The following is a 25,962-nucleotide window of genomic DNA, read 5'->3' on the forward strand; positions in this document are numbered from 1 at the left end:
TGGTCCAGACAGGTATAGTGCCAGAAGCAGATGTGCAAGGTGTAAGAGCACAGCAGTGCTTTGTCAGTCTCTGATAAGGAGAAACTTCAGTAACTGTTTAGCCTGGAGAAAAGGAAGCCCAGTCAGGGCCTTATTGCTCTCCACAACTACCTGAAAGGTGGCTGTGTTGAGGTGGGCAGCAGTCTCTTCTCCCAAGCAGCAAAGTATAGGACAAGAGGAAATGGCCTCAAGTTGTACCAGGTGAGGTTTAGATTGGGTATTATGAAAAATTTCTTCACTGAAGAGGTTGTCAGGCATGGCACAGGCTGCCCAGAGAAGTAGATGAGTCACCATCCCTGAAGGTATTAAAAGGATGTGCAGATGTGGTGCGTAGGGACATGGTTTAGTGGTGGGCTTGGCCGTGCTGGGTTAACAGTTGGACTTGATGTTAAAGGTCTTCTCCAACCTGAATGGTTCTATGATTCTAAGAATTACCAGCACAGTCTGTTTGGAACAAGTTTCCTTATGTGCCACATTCTTGTTCTCAGAGCTTGGAAACAGTGGTTTACATTTTTTGGTTTGCAGATAAAATGAGAGTGCGTATTGATCCTGTTTCATTCATTCATTGTGCCAGGACCTGTTCCGAGGACTGTGTTATGCCCAGAGAGGAGACGGGGTTGTCTGTTGGTTTATTTTACTTGTAAAGTGCTGTTAAGTGTGATGTGCTAAGTATTAAAAATAACATTAACATTTGCTTTAGATTCTAGGTATTCAGTGGAAGAATTTGGTTTATGATTTCATGCAAAGCCCACATGGCTTGAAAAGTCTAACATCAGTTCTTTGTTGACATTATCTTTATTGAAGCATGGATCTTTAGCTTGGTTCACCATAAAGTGAAGCATTTTATTTATGATAATAGACAGTTTAGGGCTATCGGGGCATTATAACGTTGCTGGTGTAGATACAACTTTATCAGAAGGTACAAACATGACCCGCAATAGAAACAAACACCAAAGAGAACACAATGAAACGTTCACCGTTTACAAATCACTTCATTACTACAGACACCAAATGGCAGTTACTGTAAGTAAATCAGTTTCAAAGAACTGACTACATTTAGACAGGGAATTGGGAATTTCTGTTTGGGTCTTAATCCACAAATCCTTAGTAGAAAAAAGTTTAATGTCAAGCATTCTTTTTTTATCCACAAAACAATGCTAACCAACAGACATATCAAAGAATAAGACCGAAGGATATCAACACCTTTACAACTACTTTTTCCATTATCTTCTGGATTAGGTACTTTGATGATTTTTTTAATACATTTTTAAGAAGGTAAATAGCCCAAAAATCAGCAGCAAAAATATTACAACAACAAAACAAGTAAATACAGTGCCAATATGTCGTGTTGTAGAAGAGAATACGAAGAGGACAAACAATGATAACTTAATCATATAAAATGACACAGAGCTGAAATACAGTGCACTTAAATAACTATGTGACAAAGAATGTTAAATTCTGTACTTAGTATGTAGGTTTTTATAAACATAAAATCTGAAAAGTCTTTGTGCTTAAACTTTTTTTCCTGTTAAACAGAATTAGTTGCTTACTTCCAATACTGCCACTGTAACTGATATTACAACAGATCACAATTTTCACAGACACATCAACATTAAAACATTTACCTATGAGAAAATAAGTCACTTCTCATTAGTTCACAGTGCGAAAAAGTGGTGTACACTCTGTCTTGAAAAAGGCTTTCAGTTATTCATCAAGCCAGTTGCAGAAAAGTCCTGATACCAGATGCAGTGCTAGATTTAAAGAATGGAAAGCAACACATCACATGTTGGGAGGAAAAAAAAATAAATTTCTCGTTTCTTCATGGATATCGTCTAAGTGACCTTCGTCTTCTGTTGTAGAAATGCCTGAGCCCATGTTGCCGTGAAAAATTCATCATGTAATTTTGTTTGCGAGTGCTGTTGAAATTAAAGGGTGAAAAAAGAGTGTCAGTTTCTTTTATATGTAGTGTAAATTCTTTTGTTGCAGTGAGCCAGTGGGACTGATTCTTCTTTGTCCTTGCAGACAGACTTTTGAAGTCTGTGCAAACTGGTGTGAAGCACTTTTTGTTTAACTTTTGTTTAACTTCTAAGGTACAAGGCAATTTAGAATCAGTCCCACTTGGCTTTCATTTACAGTGAGTTATCTTAGGGAAAGGTTAAGAGCTTTCAGCTAATGAAAACTGGTGCTGCATAGGGCCAGACTCACTAAAATTGTATGCACACCTCATGGCATTTCACTATGGGGTTTTATACTTCAGTTATCCTTTTGTCTTTGATCATTAACTGCTTTATCTTGAGAACAAAATAAAAGCTTTACTCCATTTCATTATCTTCTTTTACCATACAGGAAGTGAAGTACAACACTTCTATTCCGATTAATGTTTCCCTCCCCTAGGCACCCTCTTCCAGAATGAAAGGAAGGTCTGGGCAATAAGCATGATCATATCTGGCAGGAGACCAAGCAAGAGAGCCTACCTGCAGCTGAATTTAGGAAGGCACACTTGTTTGGAAGACCTACCTGGAGTACAAGGCCCATCTCACCTAATGTAGGTTTCTACTTCTCCCACTGATGGAAGAAGGAACCATGAGAGGGCAGATCTGTGAAGTGACAACCTGCAGTCAACAAATCTCCCATTCGTGTGTTTGAGGAATATTTTCACTAGTGAGTTTTGTCTGTAAGAGGTACTTACTCATAATGTAGTAAGTCATACGTTCCTCTCTAGTACATAAGCTAATTTTTAGTGAATATGGCCCTTAGGAAAAAGGAGTAATTGTATGCTTTGCAAAATACCTATGACTCTCCACAAGTAAAACCAGGTTTTTCTGTAGTATGCTAATTTAACCTAAAACAATATGGTTAACAAAATTATGCCCCTTTCAAGATCTAATCTTGAACACAATTGATTAAATTGATTAATAGTTGTCATGTCAAAATCTAGGTTATAAACCTCTAATGAATTCCAAGTAATTTCCTGACTAGTTTTCCAAGACTTTGCAATTTATTTATTTTTTTTTTTGGCCACTGGAATGTACATGCAAGAACGAAATAAAGACCAGCTACTGGTGACAGTGAAAGAAAACAGATGTACACTTGGCACAACTTTTGGCACTCTCAGGGTAAGCTAGAGCTCAAGAGCATCTGGCAATTGTGAGTGGGGTTAATGCTGACTTATGCAAGTGCAAAGGAAAAAGGTCTGTGCTGATTTTTAAGTTTTGTGTGAGAGATTGATATTGGTGAGTTTATGTAACTTTTAACGCCACTTGGTAGCTCAAGTGCAAAGCAACTCTGAACATCAGTCTTCATTCTGGTCCTTAAGTCAGCAGAGTGGGAGGTCACCCTCACTCCAATGCCAGGTATCTCACTGATGAAGGCAGGAGGGAAATTATGACCCTGAACTCGCTCCTAACAGTGGCTGCCATTGGTCATGAAGCTTAAGAAGTTCTCAATGTTTCCTTTTCTTTAATTCTCATTGCCTGGAAAGTGTGTGGTTCCTCAGACACAGGGCCTTCGAGGCCGCATCCCATCTCTCAGGAGAGCATCCTAACCATGAGAGGATAGAGTACCTAGCTGCTGGGGAGCTCTCCAGCCAAAATACAGCAGATGGGCCTGGGAGAAAGCACAGCCCAACTCAACAGATTTGCTCTTTGCTCTGGGTACATGGGACCAAACAGAGCCTGCCAGTGTTTGACTGAAAAAATTGCCATTTCTGGACCTGGTTAAATTTAGGAATGAGATTGGTTTTGTGAGCCTCAGCTTGGACAGGACTTGGACAGATCGAGCACATGCTGAGCTGCAGTTCTTGGCCCAGGAACCATTTCTGTCCTGCCTTTGGTCTGCTTATGTTCAGCAACAACTCAGCAGAGATGTTCAGAACCTGTTTTGGACACTGCTATGTGCACATGGCCTCTATTTCACTTCAAATGACCAACCATTTTGGATCTGGCCTTAAAGGGATGGTGAAGATGTTTAAAACAATAAACAAAGGCATAAAAAAGGAAAAGAAAGAATTGCAAAAAGGAACAAAGGAATGCTTACCTAGTAGTGTAGAAGGGATTTACTTATTTTTTTATGTATATAATTTTGTTACATTGGAAGATGAGCCAGGTGTTAGAAAGAAGCATGTATTTATGTCTTACACTGAACACCATAGCAGTGCAGTGTGTGAAAAAGAAGATAAATCTAAATTCCCAGGAACTAAATGCTTTTTTTTCCCCCTTGCATTAATTTAGTTTAGACTTATCCTCACTGACATGAGACTTTCCAACTACTGGTTGGATGCCTCAGAAAAATCTTGATGCCTGCTGAAGAAATACTATGATTTTCACTCTTTCCATGGGTACATATATATACCCTATGCATTATAGTATTGTATGATATTGCACCACAAAATCAGAGTTGATCTATATTTTTTTAAAATTAATTTTATATATTGTATGTATTTATATATTTTATATAGAAGACAAGCACTTTATAAGAGAGATCAATAGTGCTTTATTAAATCACAAGAATAATTATATAATATAGTCTGCAAGAGTACTTACACATTCCTTGCATTTAGTGGATGAAAAAATGTTTTCAATACTACTAGTCGTGATTTTAATTTTTATTTTCACAAAATGATTAAAGACTTTACCATATTTTTGCTATTGTTTTCTTGTTCAGAACATCCAAAATGTGCTGGGCAGCATCAAGCTGTATTAGCAATAGACCCTTCCATAATGGAGGGTGTGGTTTTCAGAATCAGTGGTAACTTGAAGACTGCTTTGTGAGTGTGTAATGGACTGGTCAGCACTTGCTGAGCTTTCTGTCTTTTCTGTGCATTCACTGAACCATCAGTCAATCAGAGTAGTTCAGATCCAAAGTTATTATCTGTATGTTACTGATGGAGCACAAAGCAAAAAACAGTTACAGGAGTGACTGCTGTATAATCTGTTTGACAGTTTTGCGTGCACTACTAAAAAACAAACAGAAGATAATACTGCTTTAATTTATGTAAGAAACCCTAAAATATGTTCCAATGAAGCACCTAGAGTTGTGCTAGTGGGATGAAAGCAATATGCTGCCAATACAGAAGAGTAAAGACAAAACTATCTAGGGTACGTTCAAAAAAAATACCTACAATAAAGAAATTTAGGAGAAGGAGTCTCTCTGGACTAAAGTCTCTTTAGTCTTTAGTAGAGTATTATGTTTATTGCATGTTTCCTAAAGCACAATTTGAACTACAGAGCTGCAATTTAAAGTTTATGAAAATGGAACATAGCCAAACAGAATGAAAAATATGCAGTACATAACCACAGTTAATACTAATGTAATTCATTATTTGTGTGTTTTTAATTGACAGGGCACAAAACAGGAACAAAATAGAAACAAAAATATTTGGAAAACAAAATTAAACATGAAAAAAGCCTTAGAACACAGCAAAGGTATGTCCCCCAAGATTAGGTTTGGAGTAAATTTTGATGCTGAATTACAAATGCTTTGTTAGGCAGGTACTGTAGTGAAAAAAGTCATGTGCTCTGAAATTCTGAGGGCTCATATCAATGGCAAATATTCTTTGGCTTTGGTGGAGTCAACACTTGAACCTAGAGCTCAGGAGCTATACTGGTTAGTGTTATCTGTAAACTTGCAACAGCACAAAGCAGCTGGGTCACATGAAATGAAAGCTCTACCTGGGGCCACTGGTTCTGTGCCTAAGGTGTGGCTATGCCATGGTGCAGTGCCTGGCTGCGGCTGCATCTCTGTGGTCATTTCTTACAGAAAAAAGTGGGAATTGCCCCTTGGCTGCCCTTACAATGCTCTGGGTGCCCTCCACTGGCAAGTCTCACTGTACGCTGTCAGAAGCAGAAGTCCTTCCCATCACAGCTTGGTGAAATTCCCACTGCAGTATGGCACAATCTAATGCACAATATCTGCTAACTTTAACTTCCCCACGGCTATCTGAGGAAGCACTGCAGGCTCAGGGCCCTCAGGAACTGTGTGGAACCTCTCAGAGTATAAACGATTTTCCACCAACCCATCATTGACAAAACTTTGTGAAAGAGCTCTAGCTGTAACAGAAACATACATTTAATACTGATTCAGGCAAAGTACTTACCTTATTCTAGTGTAAAACCAATGACAGCAAACAATGAAATACAACACAAGTTAGAAAATGCCTTTCAATGCATGCAGCACTGTGATTAGTCATAAAACCCTGATGAGGTTTAGAGGCAATATAGGACTTTTCGTCTCTTTTGAAAATAAAAATTGAACAAATTATTTCCTCAGATTTCAAATCAATGTTTAGATTTTTATTTTCTATAAAATTCAGCATGCACTTTTTAGAAACATAATAGAAATGTAATAGAAGCACAAACCACATCATATTAAATTTGGCATAAATGTTGTGAATATTCAGATAGTCACCTAATGTTTGAACTACTAATGTTCTTTATCGTAAATATCTTGATACTTAATTTAAATGCATTTTTCAAATCTTTGTTTTTTACTAAAAAAAAAAGGAAGCCAATGAAAATGCTTTTCCATATGAGCACTTTTTGTTAAATCTAGAATATATAATTTGTATTTAATTATTCCAAAATAAAGATAAACATTCTCTGCACCAAATGCAACATAACTTCTCACTAAATCATTTGTGCCAAAAATGTGAGACTATCTCAATAATGAAGAGCATGGAGTGATGACTATGGAGGGATTCATTCTGTTATCTATCAGTTAACCATAAAATAGTAGATGGAGATAACATTTCTTGCATTCCTTGCACAACATAAATTCCTTTGGATCACATAAAAAGTTTTGGGGTAAAGGAAACAATATCAGACCCTTAGTGTTCATCTTATAACTGTTCTTTATTTCTCAGTGCCCTTGAATTAAGTTAATGAGATGTCTCTAAGGGCCTGCCCTATACACAAGGAAATGGCAGTTGTGTAATGCACATGCAAAGAAGTGTGAGGTGTGTGTGCAGTGGGCAGGCTGAGAGCTGTGCTTCCAGAGAAAAACAATGTGCAAATGAAATGCAGAATTGGACATGGGCTGTTCTTAGGGCAGAAGTACAGGGGAAGAGAAAAACACTCTTTCTTAAACCTGGGATAAAATAAATTTTTATCCTAAGAAGAGCCACATGGAACACATGAGAGTTGTGCCCAAAGCTTTCTTTGCAAATGGAGAGAAAAAACACTGCACTAATGAGAAATAATCAGCACTAGCTATAAAAGGGACTGGATAATTTAACAACTTGTATCCTCTCCCTACCACAGGACAGACATCAACTGTTAAGTTGGCAGGATCAGTTTAATGTATAACATTGTCAACACAGGTGTTTGGTTTCACCTGTTTAAAAGAGGTACTCAATTGGAGCACCCTTTGCAGCTGCATCACAATCTTAAAAATACAGCTTTTTATTGAGTGACTCAAATAGTTCATTCCAAAGGGGAATGATTTTAAGTGAGATACAAAAGTATCCATCTTTGGCCTTTTTTATCACTGCTAGGTATTTTGTGTGCATGTATAATCTGCAGGTTGTTTTTTTTTCCCCACAGCAATTTTCTTGGGGGCAAAAAGGAATCAAAGAAATGGCATCCTGAAGGCATGTTTTCTGGTGAGAAGATGGTGGCTCTTGGCTCAGAAATCAGTTGAACTGAATGGTGTCATGACCTGGCTGTGCATCAGCTGTAGCAGTATCTGCACTACAACTTGGCAGCTAGGCCTGTGACAGAACTAATTTAAAATCTTTGGATTGCTGAGAAGAGTTGGGCCATGAAAGCATATATTCACAGATATGCCCCTGGGGTGAGCACTGTAGGGAGGAGCAAGGACATCCTCTGTTTTGGATGAGAAATAAAATCAAGAAAATTCTTATTTGCTTTACATCCCTACAGATCAGCTCTCCCTGCTGGCAGGTGCTTTCCCTGCTTGTCCTTTTACTGCAGCCCTTAATCTGCTCAAGGAGAGCATGGCTCACTTGCCCGTGGCCTGAGGAAAAGCTGGCACAGCACCTAGGTGTGTGCCTGGGGAGCGGGCAGCCAAGCCAACATGTAGGCTGGGAAAATCAGACCTCTGTCAGCCCAGGGTAGTGAAGAAAGCACAAGAGGAGATGTGTGGAAAGCCAGGAATTTCTCTATGTCCCAAACCACAGCTCCTGGTGTAGGTTGGTTCCTTGCTCTAACACCTCACAGGCTGAGGCTTGCCTGCTGCATCAACATGGGTACACAGGTCACAAAGATGAAAATCTAGGACTGAAACCAGGGCCAGTGAGGATAATTTTGGTGGTTCTGGAGAGGTGTTTGTGAGTCTCATCTAGGTGAGTGGTGGAATGCAGGGTTGTAAGAGACTGAATGCAGAGGACATGGACCATCAACAGGTTTTTATCTAGGGATGTTCATGGCCTTCTGAGACCAGGCCAGAGTTCCAAAAGAAATGACTTCCAGTTTAGGAGGCACAGATGTTCCCTAAAGTATCCCAGCTTTGGGATAAATAAGCAAGACAGAGCCTATTGACTCTCCATTGACTCCCTATTATTGGAATATTATTGGAATAGTATCCAATACTCCCTATTATTGGAGTGAATGGGAAGAGGTAATTACAGAACCTTGGTGAATGGTTTAAGTTCAGGCTGTTCCTCTCTGCAGCCCTGACTGAGAGCTCTGGGGTGTCTATTGCCCACAGAGCTCTCCTCTGGCAATCTTGGTGGGAAGGGAGAGCACCCAGAGGACTCTGCCTCCTGACCTGTTACTGGAGAGCTGCCTGGAAAAGGGAGCTTGCTCCTCCCAGGAGGAGGCAGTGCTTCTGTACCCTTCATTGGAAAATGAAGGAATATTAAGAATGAAAGCCAAGTCCTATCCCTAGTACTCACAGTATGATTTCTGATAGCCCTGGTGTGTGCAGGATCATCTGGGGTAAGTACTAACAGATACTGATCCAGGCTCCCTTCTTGATACCCTGAAGCATTCCATGGAGGTGGCTGTCTTGATCATTTAGCAGGGGAAGAAACTAAAGTGCTGGGGGTAAAGTGATCAGTGTGAGGTGGCCAAGTGAAATAGCAGAGCTATAGAAAAACCCAGGTGAAAGTATTTATTGCTAAGGAAGTTGCAGGTTACTTGCAAATAAATCTGAGAAGGCCTAAAGAATATTTTGATGAATTACAATGTGCAGATAGAACTTGAAAAACAGAGTTAAAGGGACCTGTCAGATCTGAGCACATGCCAGCATAGGAGCCAGAGGCACCATGACATGTAATTCTGCCCTTCCTGAGGGCAGCATGTCTCATGTGTTGTAGTTAGCAGGGACTGGAACTCTCCATCTGGCCTTTGGGAAATAAGATGTTATGGCACTGTGTTTCACAGGACATGGTAAGGGAGAAATCAGTCCAGTTTGGTCTGTCTTTGTGGATTGTACCAGATGTCACTCGAACAGGGTGGAAATCCTCTGTCTCTAGCCTGATATTTAGGGCAATTTTCAGAAGAGCCTTAAAGCTCTTTAACAGGACTAAAATAATAGAATGGAGGAGACACTGTCTGCCCACCTGGTTCCTTCTCCTGCTAAGGTGTGATTACTTGCCATGGCCATTCTAATATAACATATCTCACATGACTTGTTACCACTCAACTTGTGTGTCTAGTCTACAGCCTGGCAAATCTCATTGTCAGAGAAGTTCTCCACATTTCAGCCTCAGAATAACTTTTAAAATATCTATTTTATTCCTACTTATGCTCCCTAATGCAGCGCTTGGGCTGATGGTTAACATTATGCCTTATTTTTCCTAGTACATGGTTTGTTCTGTTCATTTTATTTTTAATTGCAAGGTAGAAAGACATGTAAATATTTCAGAATGACCAGTTCCCTTTTCCGTGGTTTCCTAAACATGGTGAACATCCTACAGGCTCATACTCTTCCATATCTTTCCTGATGCAGCATCATACAGCCATTGATTAACTAAAACAGGAATCATATCCATCTCTCTCCTCTATTCCTTCCCGTTTTAAGGTTAATGTTATGGAAGCAGAGCCCAGCAAGGTGTGTAAAAGCAGCAGAGGGTGTACAGTTACTCAGTGTTGGGACCAGTTTGGTTTGGGGTTGGTATGAGTGCCATGCAAGCTGGTGCTTCTTGGTGGAAAGGAGAACAGGACTAACTAGCAATCAGACAATTCACTTTGCTATTGTTACAAAACATTACTTGCAGTGCTTCTGCTAATTCAGAAACATCATAGCTATAATTACACACTCTGGAGGTTATCTAAGCCTAATTTCTTCATTGCTTTTTTTAAAATTGTTCAGTAAAAAGAATGTTTGAACCTATCTATGGAGCAGGCTCGCCTCTCTTTGCCAACCACTGCCAGCGATGAGTTCCTGCCCGGGAAGCCACTAGCATTTCACTTCTACTGGAACTAAATTGTTAGAGAAAAAGCAGGTCATCTCTTCATGATGCAACACAGGAAAAACGGGTTAGCTGCCAGCGAAACCCATCTCAAGAATGGGAGAATCAGGAGGGTGCAGACTTGGTAAAATCTTGACAAGGGGATGAATATAGAGCTCGGACCATAGGAACCTGATATAGTGAACCCTGTTTCTGAACAGTATCCTTCTTACTAAAAAAAGGAAATGAATAAGGCATTAGTTGCTAACACAAATTTTTAAGAGGCACAACAACATTACTTTGTGCAATGAACAATACAGAAGGATCTTTCTTATCTTTGAAAGGATATAGATCAGCCTTAAATGGCAGCACAGTGTTGAACAGGAATATCCTTTCTTACATCCCAGCAAAATAGTTTATTGCTGCATTACAGGACCACAGCAATACTTGGAGGTGATAAAGCCCCACTTTCCCTCCTGCATTTTTCCACGATGCACCATACACCCCCCTACTGTGACACTTACTTTGTGTCCACCTTAACTACTGACTGTTGCAGTCAGGGCAGAGCATCAGGAAAGATAGGATTTTAAAGGTTTCCCTTTGAGAAAGGATTCCCTGGGCCACAATGGTTCTTAATGAGCTTAACACTCATGTCATGCTGGAGAAAGTTCAGTGCTTTCTGAGGTGGGGTGGGATGAGGTGAAGCTGATACTCACAGGACGACTTCTACGTGGTCCAAAGCCCACTGATCATGACCTGTTCCGTTGTGGCGGGGCTGCCACCAGCGCAGTAAGACTCCTTTCATCCGTGCCTCCCTGTCACACAAACACAAGAGCCTGTGAGGCCTCCAGACTTTTGGTGTTTTGCATATCCCTGTTTGTCCCCAAACAGGAACTGAGAGCAAAGTCAAATCACTTTTATGTCACTGAACATCAACACATTGTACACATAAAACACTTAATAGTTAAAAATGCACACAGGTAGGGAGGATTTTTTCCCCTTGTTTTCAAAACAAGTGTTCTTTCTAAGTGCATTGATAAACACTAGCCTGGAATTTCTTAATCAGCCTTCCTCTTAAGTCTTCTTTGTTCAAACTCTCACCAACATTTTTTCATCAACAGCGATGCAAAGATAGGTTATTTTTTAGCAGAAATATAACTTGTGCACTTAGAGGTAATGAAATGTGATGGGGTACTCACAAGGGAACATTATAAGACACTCTTTGGGCTTGTATAAAGTCCTTTGGCTGATGCTGTGCAATTACTTGCCATGTAATTCCATTATTTACACTGTATTGGAGGAGCACTGCCTTGTCTACAGTGTTAGGATCACTCAGATTGGTATTGCAACTGTCTGTTTGTGAAATACTTCCAATTTGCAAAACAAACATGATTTTGCTGTAAAACACAGAGAGAAAAGTTATTTTCAATATGCAAAAGTATTCAAATAGGAACAATAGTATTTCTAGGTTTATTGCAGTTAACTTCTAGCATTTTCCAGAATCATTACTTTAACATGCAAAATAAACTGTTCTCACATCTTTAAAACACAGCTTTCCTTTCAAAATACTAGTTTGCTATGTATAACATTGTTGCAGGCAGGATTGAATTCTGCGATATATCTGCACAAAACTGAGATGGATAAAAATGCAAACATGTAAATGAGTGTATGAAAAGTTTAAAAAGGACAAATAAAGGCTGAATATGAGAAAGTGCCTAAAAATATATATATATATATATATATAATTTTCTACCTGTGTGTTCAAGTAAGAAGAGAAGAACCTGATTTATATCTGGACCATTGGCCAATTCATTCTGTTTCTAATCTTGCTTTGGACAACTAAATATAAACCAGTTCTGAAAGCTGTCACTCTGGTAAGAGACAGCACAGGCAGGTTTACATTTGTTCTCCATGGCCAAAGAGGCTCAATAGAAGAAAAAAATTCTCCTGTTCATTGCCAGGTATATAATATAATTCTATTTGACAACTGAAATGGGAAAATGACCCTGTAATTACCAAATAACATCTTTAGTCATAACTATTGTGGAGGCACATACAAACATGGGATTTGTCTTATCAGATCAGGCACTGGTCCAGGCAGTCTGGTGTCCAGTCTTTGCCAACAGCTTCATTGTCAGTGCTGGCTTACATAGACAGTGCTCTATGGGCATGATGAAAACATCTGACCTTTACATCTGACATCCCCAGTCTCCATCTCCCAAATGAAAGTCACAAAGCATTTTGCCAACCCTAATGTTTTCTGCTAGCCACATCCAACTGCATGGCACAGCCAGGTCAGTCCATCCTTATCTGTACTGGCCCACATGGCTGCACATACATGTGAAGAGTTTCCTTTCTCATGAATTGTTAAAAGAGCTGTTTAGGCTCAAACCATTACCTTGCTCGGGTGAGATCCAGAGGCTTGGTCACAGCTTGTCTTACTTGACATCCATTAAAATAGAGTGAATCTCCATGGGCGTAGGGTGCCAGCTGTCCACATCCATTCCCTATCACTCCCCCCTGAATGGTTTCCCAGTTTATTTCAGTGACTCTTTCAGATTCAAAATTATCTTTAATATAGCTTGGCAGATCATGGCTAAAAACAGAGCAGTCATCACCTAAAAATGACACAGTGAGGTTGTAAAACACACAAAAATGGAAAGAATGGAGAAAATTGAGTTACAAGTCATTGTAATTCCTTTCAAGGTTGTGGCTCAATATACACTATGAGGACAGTCTGAATATATTTCAGCAGATTCATTAATAATGTGCACATAGATATACAGCAGTATCTATGTGCACATAGATATACAGACTCAGCTGAGACTGTAAGTCTAATTTTTACAGCAATATAACTTTAAGAACTGCAATACAATTTCTCCTGTTTTGCATTGATACAATAGGAGAAACCTCAAATTGCTGGTTGAGGGCAGATATGTCTAAAAACTCAGAAGGGATCTGATCTTATAAAGTTATGAGGCTCTCCTGGAAGACATTAAACACTGGCTCCACTCCCACAAAGCACTTAGAGCTTACCAAGGGCACTCAGGTACCATAAGGCATGTGCTTAGCTGCATTGAGACTTTAGAGCAGAACACTCTGTCCTGATGGGGCACAAAGTCCCTTACAGATGCCAGTCACCAACATCTGGATCCTTTGTGCATCCTCTGGGGATGCACCCTTGGAAGGATGCATGGGGGTGGCAGCCAATTCTGGGTAATCAAGTAGCTATGCTCTGCCTTCAATAAAGTCTGGATGGACTTTACATACACTGCCAGACAGGAGAAACTCAATACAGAATGAGTAAGGAGAAGAAAAAGCTGTAATTTAGAGCCCTGAAAAATTATTAATTTTGAATTTGTTACTCAGACACTCCATTGATGAATTTGTATGTGATACATCACTTTGTCTTTTTGTTTAATTTTGAGTTAGACTACACAGTAGTAGATGTACAAGAGAAAATGAAAAAATGGAACCTTGGAATCCTTCATCACAGATGCAAATGGCTCCAGTTGTGCAATACCCGTGGCCACTGCACAGCTTTGGGCATGCTTCCCCAATGTACACATGATCAATTGCCCAGCTCTGCTTCTCTAGTTCTTCTCCCTTCTGAATCCACCTGAACTGGGTTGCACTGCAAATATCAAAATCCAAACACTGTATTAGGAAACATAGCAATTAAACACATCTGTACAGTGATGTTCTAATACACCAGCAGCAATTGTAACCAAAAATGTCATATGAGGGGGCTGTGACTTCAATAACTGGAAAGACCCATCCTGCTGCATCATTTGCAGTAGTGACTTCTCTTAAAAAAAGCTTCCTGAAGATCATTAATTATGTATCAAATCTAAATAGGCAATAAGAAATAATTTTTAATTCACCTAGTAAACCTAGTTTAATTGCTCCTAGTAAACCGTGCCAGCAAGACAGCTGTCACTTTATTGATCTGACCTTTCAGTAACCTACCTGGATGAGACATGGTCAGGCAGCTGGATAGTTATTCTTCTCCACATAGAGCTGTTGACAGAGTTATAGATGGTAGCTTCATGGAATTGAAATGGGGAGCAGCCAATGCTATTAGATGAGGAAGGCAGGCAGTGTGTCTGGACAAGTTGCCATGAGTCTGTCCTGTAGAAAGCACAAAAATAAAACAGAAAAACGTTTTTGAACAACTGAAAAAATAACGAAGGGGAAACATTATTTCTCAGGGTCATGAAATTGCCTGTTTTACTAAACAAACACAAGAGCTTGTCAGCAATAGTTTTCGTGCTCTGGAGACACAAATAAACAAGAGGTGAAAGGCCAAAGCACAGGTGCAGCCAGGGAGGATGTCTGAGTGTTGTGGAGCCCTTGGTGGTGGTACTCCCAGCAGTGTGGTACATACATCTGCTCTGGGCTGCATGAGAGAAGGATTTATTTAGGAGGCTGCTCCTTAGCCTCTTTCTTACAGTGTTCAGAAGAGTCCCAGTAGAATTTGCTACATTTTCCACCACATTTATTTGAGCACAGAATATACCTTCATTTTTATAAATTATAATATGCTGTTATTCTACAGCACACAAGACAGTGTTATTGTTAGCTAGTTAAAGACCAATTTGCAGTTAAGTAACTCCCACTTCATTACTTGGTTCCGTATCCTACTAAATGACTTTCTTGAAAATGTGTTTTCCTGTAAGCACATTTTTAACAGGAACGTGCTCATGATTGTAACTACAAGTTCAATGCCATGAATCTGTCAACATCTGGGATAAATTATAAAGAGAATTTATGGGAGTTATATAGACAAATCCCAGTGCTTGCACACAGGCTTTGTTCAGATTCTGTTACAACATGAATAGCAAAGCAATTGCTTTAATAAATAGAAGCTCTCTATGTTTTTAATGTCATACTATTTCTTTTCAGGTCTGTGTATTCTGCTGTTATTTACCTGGCATCCTTTGTATACTCCAGCATCACTGAGTGGAGGTCCCCACAAGAATTTGCCTCACAGCCAACCACGATCTATAGCACAAATAAAATCAACTGCTATAGCAAGTCAGGTAGACATTCAAAGTGAAATACAATCAAGTTATGTTCTTCTTTTTTGTGTTTCTTTATTGGGTGTATGAGGGATTGTCAACTTAGAACTTGGGCAAAATCCATCAAAAGTGGATGGAAAACAAAAGACACAGTACTTCAGATACTGTTTTTACTTAAAGAATTTTACTTCCTTGCTTTGGTTATTTCCTAACAGAATCCTAACACTTTATTTCTAGTCCAAATTAAATATCTGCACAAACATTGTTTCTGAAACAAAATATATGGTAGTTCCTTGGTATTTCCAAAAGTGAAGCACCTCTGAAATTTAAAATTAATAATGATAAACATGTGGACATAAACTTTAAATCAGTCCAATTTAGGAACAGAATTATTCCGAATATTTAAAACAATAGACATATTTGTTCCATATTACAGTAGAAAGATTACACTACTCAGTGTACATTACTGGTTAGATAATACAATGCTAAATTTCAAAACCAAAGAGAAGCAATGTTAGAGCTGAATTTATTAGTTTAGAAATAAAATCTTTGCTGTGAGTGGTAAAGAAAAATGGGGAGAAGATCAGGAAAGAAAAACTCTGCAGTAAGAGTTTAGTAATATGAACTATTAAATGCTGATGGGTTATCATAATTTTGGTCTTAAAATAGAGGAAAAAGATGATAGGCTAGGTAAAATAAACATCTTGGAGGCAGTCTTGACATTCAGTAGTAAAAAACTTAAAAGACTCCTCTTTTATATAATTTCTTTGGTATGCAGAGTGGGGAAGCAGTGCTTTAGGGATTATATTAGACAATCAATATAAAATAGGCAGTGACACTGAGAAAAGGTGAAAATATTGATCAGTGGAAGATGGAAAATTCTGGAACTATCTTGTCAAACAGAAGAGCAAGAAAAAAACCATAAAAACAAAGTGGATTACTATTTTGATAACCCTACTTTCATGTTAGCTCCTGGTTTATTTAAGACATAAATTGTGCTTGGGGAATGGCCAAGAACTTTTCTGGAAAACAAGTACTTGTTGCCTTTGGCCCTGTATAGAATTCTGCCTTAAATCAAACTAAAATACTCAGAAATGTTTCTCTGATGGTTTAGGTCATTTTCCATGACACAAGGAAGTAGAGTGGGCACTTCTACTTGAACACACTACTTGTATTTTCCTTATGATGCTCTTCTCCAGCCTTTTTCTCCCTTTCCTTTTCCGTTCCTTCACAAATTAGGGGAAAATAACTTATTCTGCATGGCATCTATTCTCACCTTAGAAAGCAATTCCTACTGTATCTGATGATCCAGTCATTTCAGGAGAATGGTATTAGACTTCCAATTCTTCTGACTAACCCCAAAAGCATACAGACAATCAGAATATTTTGACATTTTTCATGCATGCAGTCTTTCTGGTTCTCATTACCTACATCTCATGTTTTCCTTTAATTTCTAGTAAAAAGTCACTATTAATTATTCATCCAATTGGGCATCCTAGTTGGAAGAAGATTAATTTCTGGAGACATATTAGATGAATTTTCATTGTGTTATTTACTTTGGAGAGAGGGAATATTTCTTACTTTAAACTGCATCATGTATCCTGGCTGTATAATGAGCTCCCTGGAGGACAGGATGTTGTGTGTTTTATCCTTTTTCTTATTTGGCCAGTAGAGATGGAATGATGGATTTCCACAGAATCCTGCAGTTCTGACTGCATTAGGGTAAAAGCTCCAGTTTTCTTCATGAGAGGTGCCTTCTATTAAGATGAGTTAAATAAAATTACTGCACTGTCTTGGTAAACATTCAAGTCTTAGTAATGAATCCACAGAATCACTATATAGAGTACTTTAGTCATATGGACACTACATTTATGCTATCTGTAATGACACACAGCAAGCTACAAAGAGACATAATAAAGACATTAATCACCAGTGAGGTGATAAAATGTTTAAATAATAGTACTTTTAAAAAATATGATGACATAAAAGCATAATACCAGAAATTTAAATGAAATGGGTTGGACTGAAATAAAATTTTTTATGTATATACATGTGCACACATATACATCTGAATATAAATGTGTATATATTTATATATGTATATATGTTTACACATTTCTATTAATAGCATGAAAAATAGCATATAAACAGCATTAACCTACAAAATGAAAAATTTGCAGAGTTAAAATAAAAGAAAGTCTGCTTGCTAGCTCACAGGGCTCAGGTAAGATAAGAACAGATAATGCCAGACAACAGATGAGGTGTGGCAGCTGTTTTACCATCGTCAAACGTATCCACCAGCTGGCTGGGGTTGATCTCTGCTCCCCCGATCAGGATGTTATCCAGAGCCCACTGTGCCCGGTCTGGCCCGGGCACCACGATCCCGTTGCTGAGGGTGAACGGCTGCCACCAGCGCAGGCGGGTGGTGTTGGTCAGGGCGTGCTCGGGGAGGAGGATGTAGTCGTGCCTCACTGAGATGTACTTTTGGTAATCCATCTCATGGAGCAAAGTCCAGGATATCCCTAGAATGAAAAGATGCAATAAACCCGAGCATATGGTAGAACCTTCTAAAGGATTAAAGTAAGATAATAGGTAACAAAAAGTAATAGCTATGGTCTTCTGATAGAGCTTAACTTCTAAGGATAGTTGGCAACTGTTACTCGCTGCAAGTGTAATCTTGTAATTGTAAAAAGGAATAATCAACTTGGGTGGAAGCCACTGATTACTGAAATAAGGCAGGAAGATTATGGAAAACTTCTGAGCAATAGATTAAATTTTAGATGGGGAAAAAAATCTTTACGTGGGCAAAAATAGCTTCACAATTAAGAATTAGCTTTTTATTTTGGATCTCTGACAACTTCTCAGGAATTCATGGATGAATACAGAACCAGACTGTAGCTCATTTGTAAATACAGTATGTACTTGCCTCCATCAATGGAATAGTCTAGCAGCACTCCCTCCTTTCTGCAAGTCGGTCTGTGGCATGTTGTCATGTTGTTTTCACTTCCAATTCTCCCCCAGTACTGTAGAAACCTAAGAGTAAATGTATATGATCACATCTGTTATATTTGCACAAATAGAGGTTGCTTTCTGCTAACAGACATGCTGAAATTGTTCCAAATGCCAGCATTTTTAAGCAAGGAACATTGATGCACAAGTACTACAAAGGTTTCCAAAAACATTGTCTAGTAATTTTCATGGGAACCTCATGGAATTCTGCTAAGAAGTGCCCCTGGGAGGGAGTAACCCATTGCAAATGTACCAGCTGGGACAGACTGGATGGCAGCTGCTTTGCTAAGAGTTTCCTGAGAGTCCTGGTGGAATGGGAGCTCACCCCATGTTAAGGTGCCCTTGTATCAATGAAGGACATAAAAGAATTGGTAAACTGAGGCAGGATCAGTAGAAGACACCGGAATGATTGGAACCAGAGCTCAGAGCCAGTGGTCATACACTGAAAAAATAGGAAGTTGCAAATGGATATAACACGGGGAAAGAAAAGAAAAAAAAAATATCACTCTGAGAGTAACTGAACACTAGTACAAGTGTTCCTGTACAGACAAACAGTTGGATCTCTGTTCTTGGAGGTTTTTAAAGGTCCAATGGAACAAAGTCCTGGGCAAACTGGCCTGAATTCAGTGTAACCTGGCTTTGAGCATGAGGTTGGACTAGAGACTCCCTGAGGCCCCTTCCTTATGTGATTTAGCAAACTTGCAGAATTTCAGGAGTCAGAGTGTGTGGCTTCATTAAAGCCATATGGTCAAGAGAAATGATGTTGAAGTTGCCTATGTCATGTCCTTAGCTTCTCTAAACTGACAGAATTCCATTGCTCTCCTGATAAGTCATCCTTTCCAACAGCATAGGAGTGGAACGGGTCTTGTATGAGGACACAAGAGAGGACAGCCAGCAGAAGTCCTGCTCAGAACTCAGTGAGAGACATAGCTGGTGCTGCCAGGAGTGATGCCCTGGTGACTGGTGCCTTGCCTCTTTGTAGGACAGAAGTTGCTGATTCCAGGACATTTCTGGACAAAGGAACCTACTGCTTCACCTGGACATGTCAGACTCTTTCCACTGTGCTAGGGTGAGCCTTGCTCTCTGTGACTCACCTGAAAGCATCAGCACCTTGAGAGTCATAATCTCATCAGTGTCTGCCTCAGGTAGTGCTATTCTTGTGGTGGCCTAAAATTCCCTGAGCTCCCAGCTATGCTGCCTGCTGCTTTCCCAGTGTATGACAGAGCTCCCCGTGACAATGACACAGAACCATGACCTACTTTGCTCCCCGCAGGTCCAGATCTTGAGTGACAGCCTGCCTCACAGTTGCACCTCCAAAATACAGAGTTGTGTCTTCTGCGAGAATCCCACACTCAGTACAGGTATTTCCACCTTCCAAGGACATCCATAAATCAGGTTTAATTTCCTCATTGTCAAAGCGCTCTTTCAGGAAGGTCTGTAAGTAAGGTATTTAACATGAAGCACAAGTAAGGAAGATTTTGAAGTCTTTTTGATAACCACAGCTGGAACTGACCTAAATGTGTTTGAAGGGCTCAAGAACACTGTAAATTTTTCTCAGGGTGACTGAACATAATCACTTCTGGCTGAATATTTGGCTACTTGAACTGAATTGGCTAAATGTGAAAATATATTAGGGCTGGAATTTAACATACTTGGGAGGTAATGCAGCAAATTGAAATTGGAATGTGCAAATGAATGAGCATGTTGGGTTTGCATGGCAAAATTTTGATGGCAGAGGGCAACTGTAGGGGACTTCTGTATGCATGGGAGAAAAAATATTCTATCTCTTTCCTCAGCAAAACAAGCAATCCTGGCATTGAGGAGTTAGCAGCAAAACTCCCCTAAAATCGTACCATTTTATCCCAAGTGTCCTTAATATGATGGATACATTACTAATTAAAAATGGCAAACAGACAATGATATTTGTTCATGTAATTTGTATTTCAGATGAAAAACAGAAGCTTATAATAATTCAAATGACATAATAATTGACAAGTTAGTTGTTTTTAACATTTAAACTAGTAATTTCTAACTAAAGTCCACTTGCTTGTTATTGGATAACATGAGTAACAGCCAGGTGAATTAATTTTCTAATTCTATGCCATTTTTTTTTTTCTCTACTTCAGTAAGCTCTTTTACAGTAAAGACAATCTTTCTATTTTTTTCAAATACAACCATATGTGCAAGGGTGATTTACATCCTGTAATGATTAAAAGATTAACAATGAACTTTATCACAGCTTTTTCAGGCTAAGTGTTATTTTCAAAGCAACAAACCTGTTCTTGAATAATGCAGTAGTAGTTTTATTAAAAAACTGAGGAATGGGCTGAAAATGGATTTGACTGTCTTCAAGCTGACAGGAATCAAAGGTAAATTTCCAGTGAGATCAATCTCTTCTCTCTCTCCTTCCCAGTCAAATACATGCCAAAATTCATTCTTTAAAACATGCAATAAAATTACCTTCAGTGTCTGGGTCAAGTAGCAGTTTGGACCCGAATACCCAGGATCACAGATGCATTGCTCATTCAGGCAGTCTCCATGACCTCTACAGTTTTCCAGACAACCAGGGCCCAGATAAAAATTATCAATGGCCCACTGCATATCTGAGTATTTCTGGTAGAACCGAAACCTCACAGGACTAGGTAGAAAGGAATGAAGAAAACCAGACATATGCGTAAAACAACTTTGCTCAATTGAAAAAAGGTGATTAAACACAATATACTCATGGCTGTACTATCTTCTGAGCTTCCACAAGCAGTGGAAGTATCTAGTGAAATTGATTTTTTTACATATCCATAATGTAATGAACATGAACACTGCTATTCTGCAATATACTTGAAAGAAAATAAATAGGCAGATGTCCTGTCATGTTTCCAGGAATGGAACTTAATCCAAGACAAAATGAGTAACAAATTCATACTTACTTGCCCACAAGGCTTTCAGGCAGTGTGTAAGTCACTCTTTTCCATCCTTTTGTGGGAAAGAAGACAGATGGCTGTGAGACACTCCCAGAACATTTTGGATCGGCTGGTAAGCACTGAGGTACTAAGTAGCTCCAGCTAACGCCAAAGTCAGTGGAGTACTGCACATGGACCTGATTTTGTGCAAGTTTTTCTGAGGTTTTACATCCAACAGAAACCTAATAAAGAAGAGACCATTAGTAATTAAGAATTAATTGAGGTGGGGGAGTTTAAAAAGTGTTTGAACTTGAAAACAGACTGCAGAATTTTGTTTGAAATGATGGCAGTATCAGTGCCTGTATGGTGCCAGTCACCTGCAGATCTCTGATATTCTCAAGACTGAGAACAGACACCATGTTGTGAATTTTGTTTACTTCTAGATAGCTCACATTTCTGGATTTCCAGATTTTGACACTTGTGCCTTAAACTCCAGTACCACATAACAAATAAAGTTAATATCCTCTCCCACACAACCTGAGATTTGAATATTTCTAAGAAGGCCACAGATTAGGCAGACCACCTTTATGGATGGATGTGCAAAAGGTTCTTGCAATTTCCATATATTGCTGGGTTATTTTCTTAATTTAGGTAAAGGGGTGTATGGAGGCCAGTTTGGGTGCAGGTTTGATGTGAATACATGACAACCCAGGAGCAGAGTGAACTACTGTGGAGCTGCTTTTCCCTCACCAGCAGCTGTAGATGTGCAATACCCTTATTTCACTATGTCCATGGAACTGCAGTACTGGAAGAGAAGAATGTGCCACTTCTGAGAACAGCCTGTGGTATTGAAGCTGACCAACACACAGTAAGTGAGAAAAATGAGGATGGCCTAATAACATTTTTCCCAGCAGGGAAGAGCTCCTGTGTAGGCCTATACATCATCCTTCCTCCTGAAAGATATACTTACACCTGGAACAAAATGTGGTTTTGAATAATTATCCTGCAGACAGATTTTACCTTGAACTGCATAATCCAGCCTTCTGTAGGAGTCAGGTCATGGGTGACTGCGTAGACCTCTCTGCCATCGTGGCTCCCGCAGATCATGACACCATCAGGAGAATCACAAAATCTCTCAATTGAGCAATCATCATGGAATAACCAGTGTTCATTCACTTGAAAATAAATGGCAATGTCAGTAATATACAGTGACAATATAAATTAAACAGAGATTAGTGTTAACCACAAAAGGTGATTCATAGCTTTGTTTTTCAGCCTACATGAGGATTATTTAGTATTGCTCCTGAGAATGTCAGTACCCCATTGTTCCCACATAAGTATGTATTACATTTATCACATTTATTGCTGGAAGCACCTTTTACTACTCTCTTACAGAAGCATTACAGCATTATGTTTTAATGATCAAGAAGTAAGGATCTGAGACTTACTTAAAATACAAAGTTCTATTGCACTGAACATTTTGGGAGAACCTTTCAATGGGTGTTGCCTACATGTCTGCACAAAGTCTTCCCCAGTGCTGGTAGCTGTTAAGCCTTATAAACATACAGAAATGCGTCTTCTACAAAATTTAGTTGTAAAATGTCATTTAACTTCTCTAAAGAAAATTTAACAAAGTTAGAAAATAGGGAACAGACACTCAGGATAAGAAATATGCTCAGAATAACCTGGCACTTTTAAGTTTGTTTTTGTTTTTGTTTTTTTTTAATGAATTTTCTAAAGATATTCATGCAGTAAAAAAAAAGCTGCATTACATCTTTTCATTTTGTTTTTTGTGAAGAAAAAAACAAAAGTCAAGGCTTCTATAGCAATGGGATTGTCTGTGATCACCATCACAGTGAGACAAAGATTCAGAGGCTCAGCAAGGTCTGCAAATCTTGTATAACTTGCATTGGCTTCCTGCTCCCTAGCTCAGAGGCAGGTGGAATGTTCACCTGTGGTTTTGTCCTCCACGGCCATGTCGAAGGCGATCCTGCCGGTGGGCCCCGCGTCGGCCGGGGAGCGCTCGTGCTGCGGCAGGGGAGCGCTGCTGAAGGTGTCGAGCATCACCGTCCTCTGGTCGGCTGAGCCTGAGATCAGCACGTTGTCGATGGCCCAGTCGTTCTGGTCCAGCCCGTCGTGCTTGGGCTGCCACCAGCGGAAACGTGTCCCGATGCTTTTGGCATCGTAGGGAAGGAGGATGTTCACAAAGCTGGAATAAAAGGTGGAAATTAGTTGCAGGAAAGCTGCAGGAGGAGGACACTGCAGCGCTGTGCTGGGTGCTTTTACCATGTCTGCTCTCTGTGTTTCCTAGAATACGTGGAATTTGGGAAAGAAGAAAAAGACCGGCCTAGCCTATGTTCCTCTAGGAGGTATTTCTGTAACAAAAATCTTTCTGATCACTCCCAATGTCATCCCTGGGACAGGGGTTCAGGGAGAGATTGGCAGGATCAGCACCCAGACTCTGGCATGGTTTGAACAACCTCACTTGCTCCAGCTGTCCTTATGGGACTGAATGCAATGGTCTGGACTAGCAGGGTGTGGCCATAAGGCCCTTATTGAGGGATGTGCTAGGAAGGAGAATGTGGAAGTAAAATGAAGATTGCTTTTTTCAGCCTGGAGCCATTCAGCCTATAGCAATGTTCCAGTAGAATTTTATCTATTCCATTGTAACAGTAGACAATAATACACTGAAATCTCATGTCCAGTTAAAGGACTAATGATTTCTAGGTGTGCTCAAATAAAATAACAAATAATGGGTTCCTCACATCCCCATTCTCTGTGAATCTTTTAAATTAGTCAGTGAGAAAAAGGTCAGCTCATATATAGGCATGTTTTTAATCTCACAAACATCTGAAAGTAGGACTTGAGTGTATCCATGCTTTTGATGGATAACTGCAGAAATGAAGTTTTGCATCTCCACACCATTTTATAACTAACTTATAACAATCAGTGATTTTATGATCTTGCCAATAAAGAAATAGATTGCAAAGGTTAGCAACTTTAAGAACAGGATGGACATCACTACAGTAGCTATTAATCTTACTGAAACCATTTAGAAATCTACCGGACTGCTACAGGCTCATAGCTATTCTTGTATTTCTGGCCTAGCAGCTGCACAAATGCTGATGCTCTCAATACATTCACCAAGGCCATTCATAAATACCTATAAGACTGTACAAGCTGAACTTGTACATCCAAACCTGACATGCAAACCACAGCATTAATATATCCTACGGGTTCTGATGAAACATTCAAGACCAGCTGACTTTAGAGAGAAATTTACACAGGCAGAAAGAAGGTATCTACAAACCCAGGCTTGCTGAATTGATCATAGAAAATTTCCATTAAGAGGCTCCAGGTAATTCCACCATTCACAGAATACTCCAGCAGCACTCCTTGGTTGCGGTTATTAGGAGTTATCAGACATCCATACATGAAATAAAACTGGATGAATTCTGCACTGGTGAGGTTCAAATCCACTGTAACTAACATACGGCTGCAGCCCTTAAAAGCAATGAAAAAATGCATTGGCTGGTGTTGTCTGGCAAAACTTAGGTTCATAAAAATTGTTAGACTATGCAGTCACTATTAATGTGGATTCATGCTGCAAAAATTTTAAAATTGTACAACATTTTATTAATTATTTTAAAGGTAAAGCTATAACAGAACAATATATATATATATATATGTTTTCCCTGAAGACATAATTTCAGTCATGCTTCATCTTAAAAATTCCTGTTGTGTATTTATATATGTTGCTACTTGTACCTTCAGTTTTACAACATTCATGTATTCACCTTTCCTCTTAATAGAAGAGTTGCAGAAATCCACTCCTCCATTGTAAACTAAGAAGTTTTCCATGCAGAATTAATGAATCACTGATTATGTGCTAATGATTCAACTTACGCAAACCAACAAATGGCAAAGCAATTTTAGTATGTGTGTTTTCCACAAGACCTTATATATTTCACATTGCTTGGTCTGTTGGTGCATACTTAGTCCTACTGGAATTAAGCAAAAATGTAATGCTTCTATTAGTTTATTTTAGAAAACTTTCATTAATTTTTGAACTTAGTTATGAATTTGACAAAAGAGATCTACAGGCATAAGTTTCTAAAATACTGTTTTGTAATTTTTAAATCCTGAGGTTATCTGTTAGCAAACTGTAGTTCAGCAGCAGTCAGGGTTATATACCTACATATGCAGCTAACCTAGGAAATTTTACTGTGAGCTTTCCCTGAAAACACCCACCTGTGAGACTTCTGAAGGATGAGGCCACACATAGATGCAATGTGCTCTAGGATGACCCTCCTTGAACAGGGAGGTTGGACCAGATGACCCACCATGGCCCCTTCCAACCCTACCCATTCTGTGTTTCAGTGGCTCTATATTGTCAAGGACCACATGCAAGTTACACGAGTGGAAATAGCTAGTTATTAATTTACCTCTGCCATCTGATTAGAAGCCACACCAAACTTTGGTCTGGAAGTTTGAAGTGCTATGAGGAGAGTCTTAGGAGGAAAATTACAAGTCTACATACTTACACTGTGCTTTAACCTACTAGGTTTTGAAGATCTCTCTACAGCTCCTCTCAGGAGCCACACACACTATATCTCATTTTCCTGACTGCAGCATAGCATGGAAC

The 25,962-nt window shown here is 39.3% G+C and overlaps 1 protein-coding gene across 2 annotated transcripts in view; it reads right to left on the reverse strand.

Annotated features, from left to right (window-relative positions):
• Window positions 1-815: 815 nt before the first annotated feature.
• RELN (reelin) overlaps window positions 816-25,962 on the reverse strand; it is a 271,266-nt gene continuing 246,119 nt past the window's right edge. The window contains exons 49-65 of one of the 2 annotated variants that reach the window (XM_015628416.3): window positions 24,628-24,821; window positions 23,270-23,526; window positions 22,338-22,492; window positions 21,345-21,559; window positions 20,881-21,058; window positions 19,680-19,855; window positions 18,338-18,444; window positions 17,691-17,933; window positions 16,993-17,168; window positions 15,321-15,394; window positions 14,360-14,521; window positions 13,867-14,024; window positions 12,789-13,008; window positions 11,590-11,787; window positions 11,107-11,205; window positions 6,134-6,139; window positions 816-1,955 (exon numbers count right to left, since the gene is read on the reverse strand). In XM_015628416.3, the coding sequence (XP_015483902.1) occupies window positions 1,859-1,955; window positions 6,134-6,139; window positions 11,107-11,205; window positions 11,590-11,787; window positions 12,789-13,008; window positions 13,867-14,024; window positions 14,360-14,521; window positions 15,321-15,394; window positions 16,993-17,168; window positions 17,691-17,933; window positions 18,338-18,444; window positions 19,680-19,855; window positions 20,881-21,058; window positions 21,345-21,559; window positions 22,338-22,492; window positions 23,270-23,526; window positions 24,628-24,821 (2,715 nt within the window). In that variant the 3' untranslated portion in view covers window positions 816-1,858. The remainder of the gene's footprint in view (window positions 1,956-6,133; window positions 6,140-11,106; window positions 11,206-11,589; window positions 11,788-12,788; window positions 13,009-13,866; window positions 14,025-14,359; window positions 14,522-15,320; window positions 15,395-16,992; window positions 17,169-17,690; window positions 17,934-18,337; window positions 18,445-19,679; window positions 19,856-20,880; window positions 21,059-21,344; window positions 21,560-22,337; window positions 22,493-23,269; window positions 23,527-24,627; window positions 24,822-25,962) is intronic. The other variant, XM_015628417.3, reaches the window with a different exon arrangement.

This window comes from Parus major, chromosome 1A, assembly GCF_001522545.3.
Source record: "Parus major isolate Abel chromosome 1A, Parus_major1.1, whole genome shotgun sequence".
Lineage (NCBI taxonomy): Eukaryota > Metazoa > Chordata > Aves > Passeriformes > Paridae > Parus > Parus major.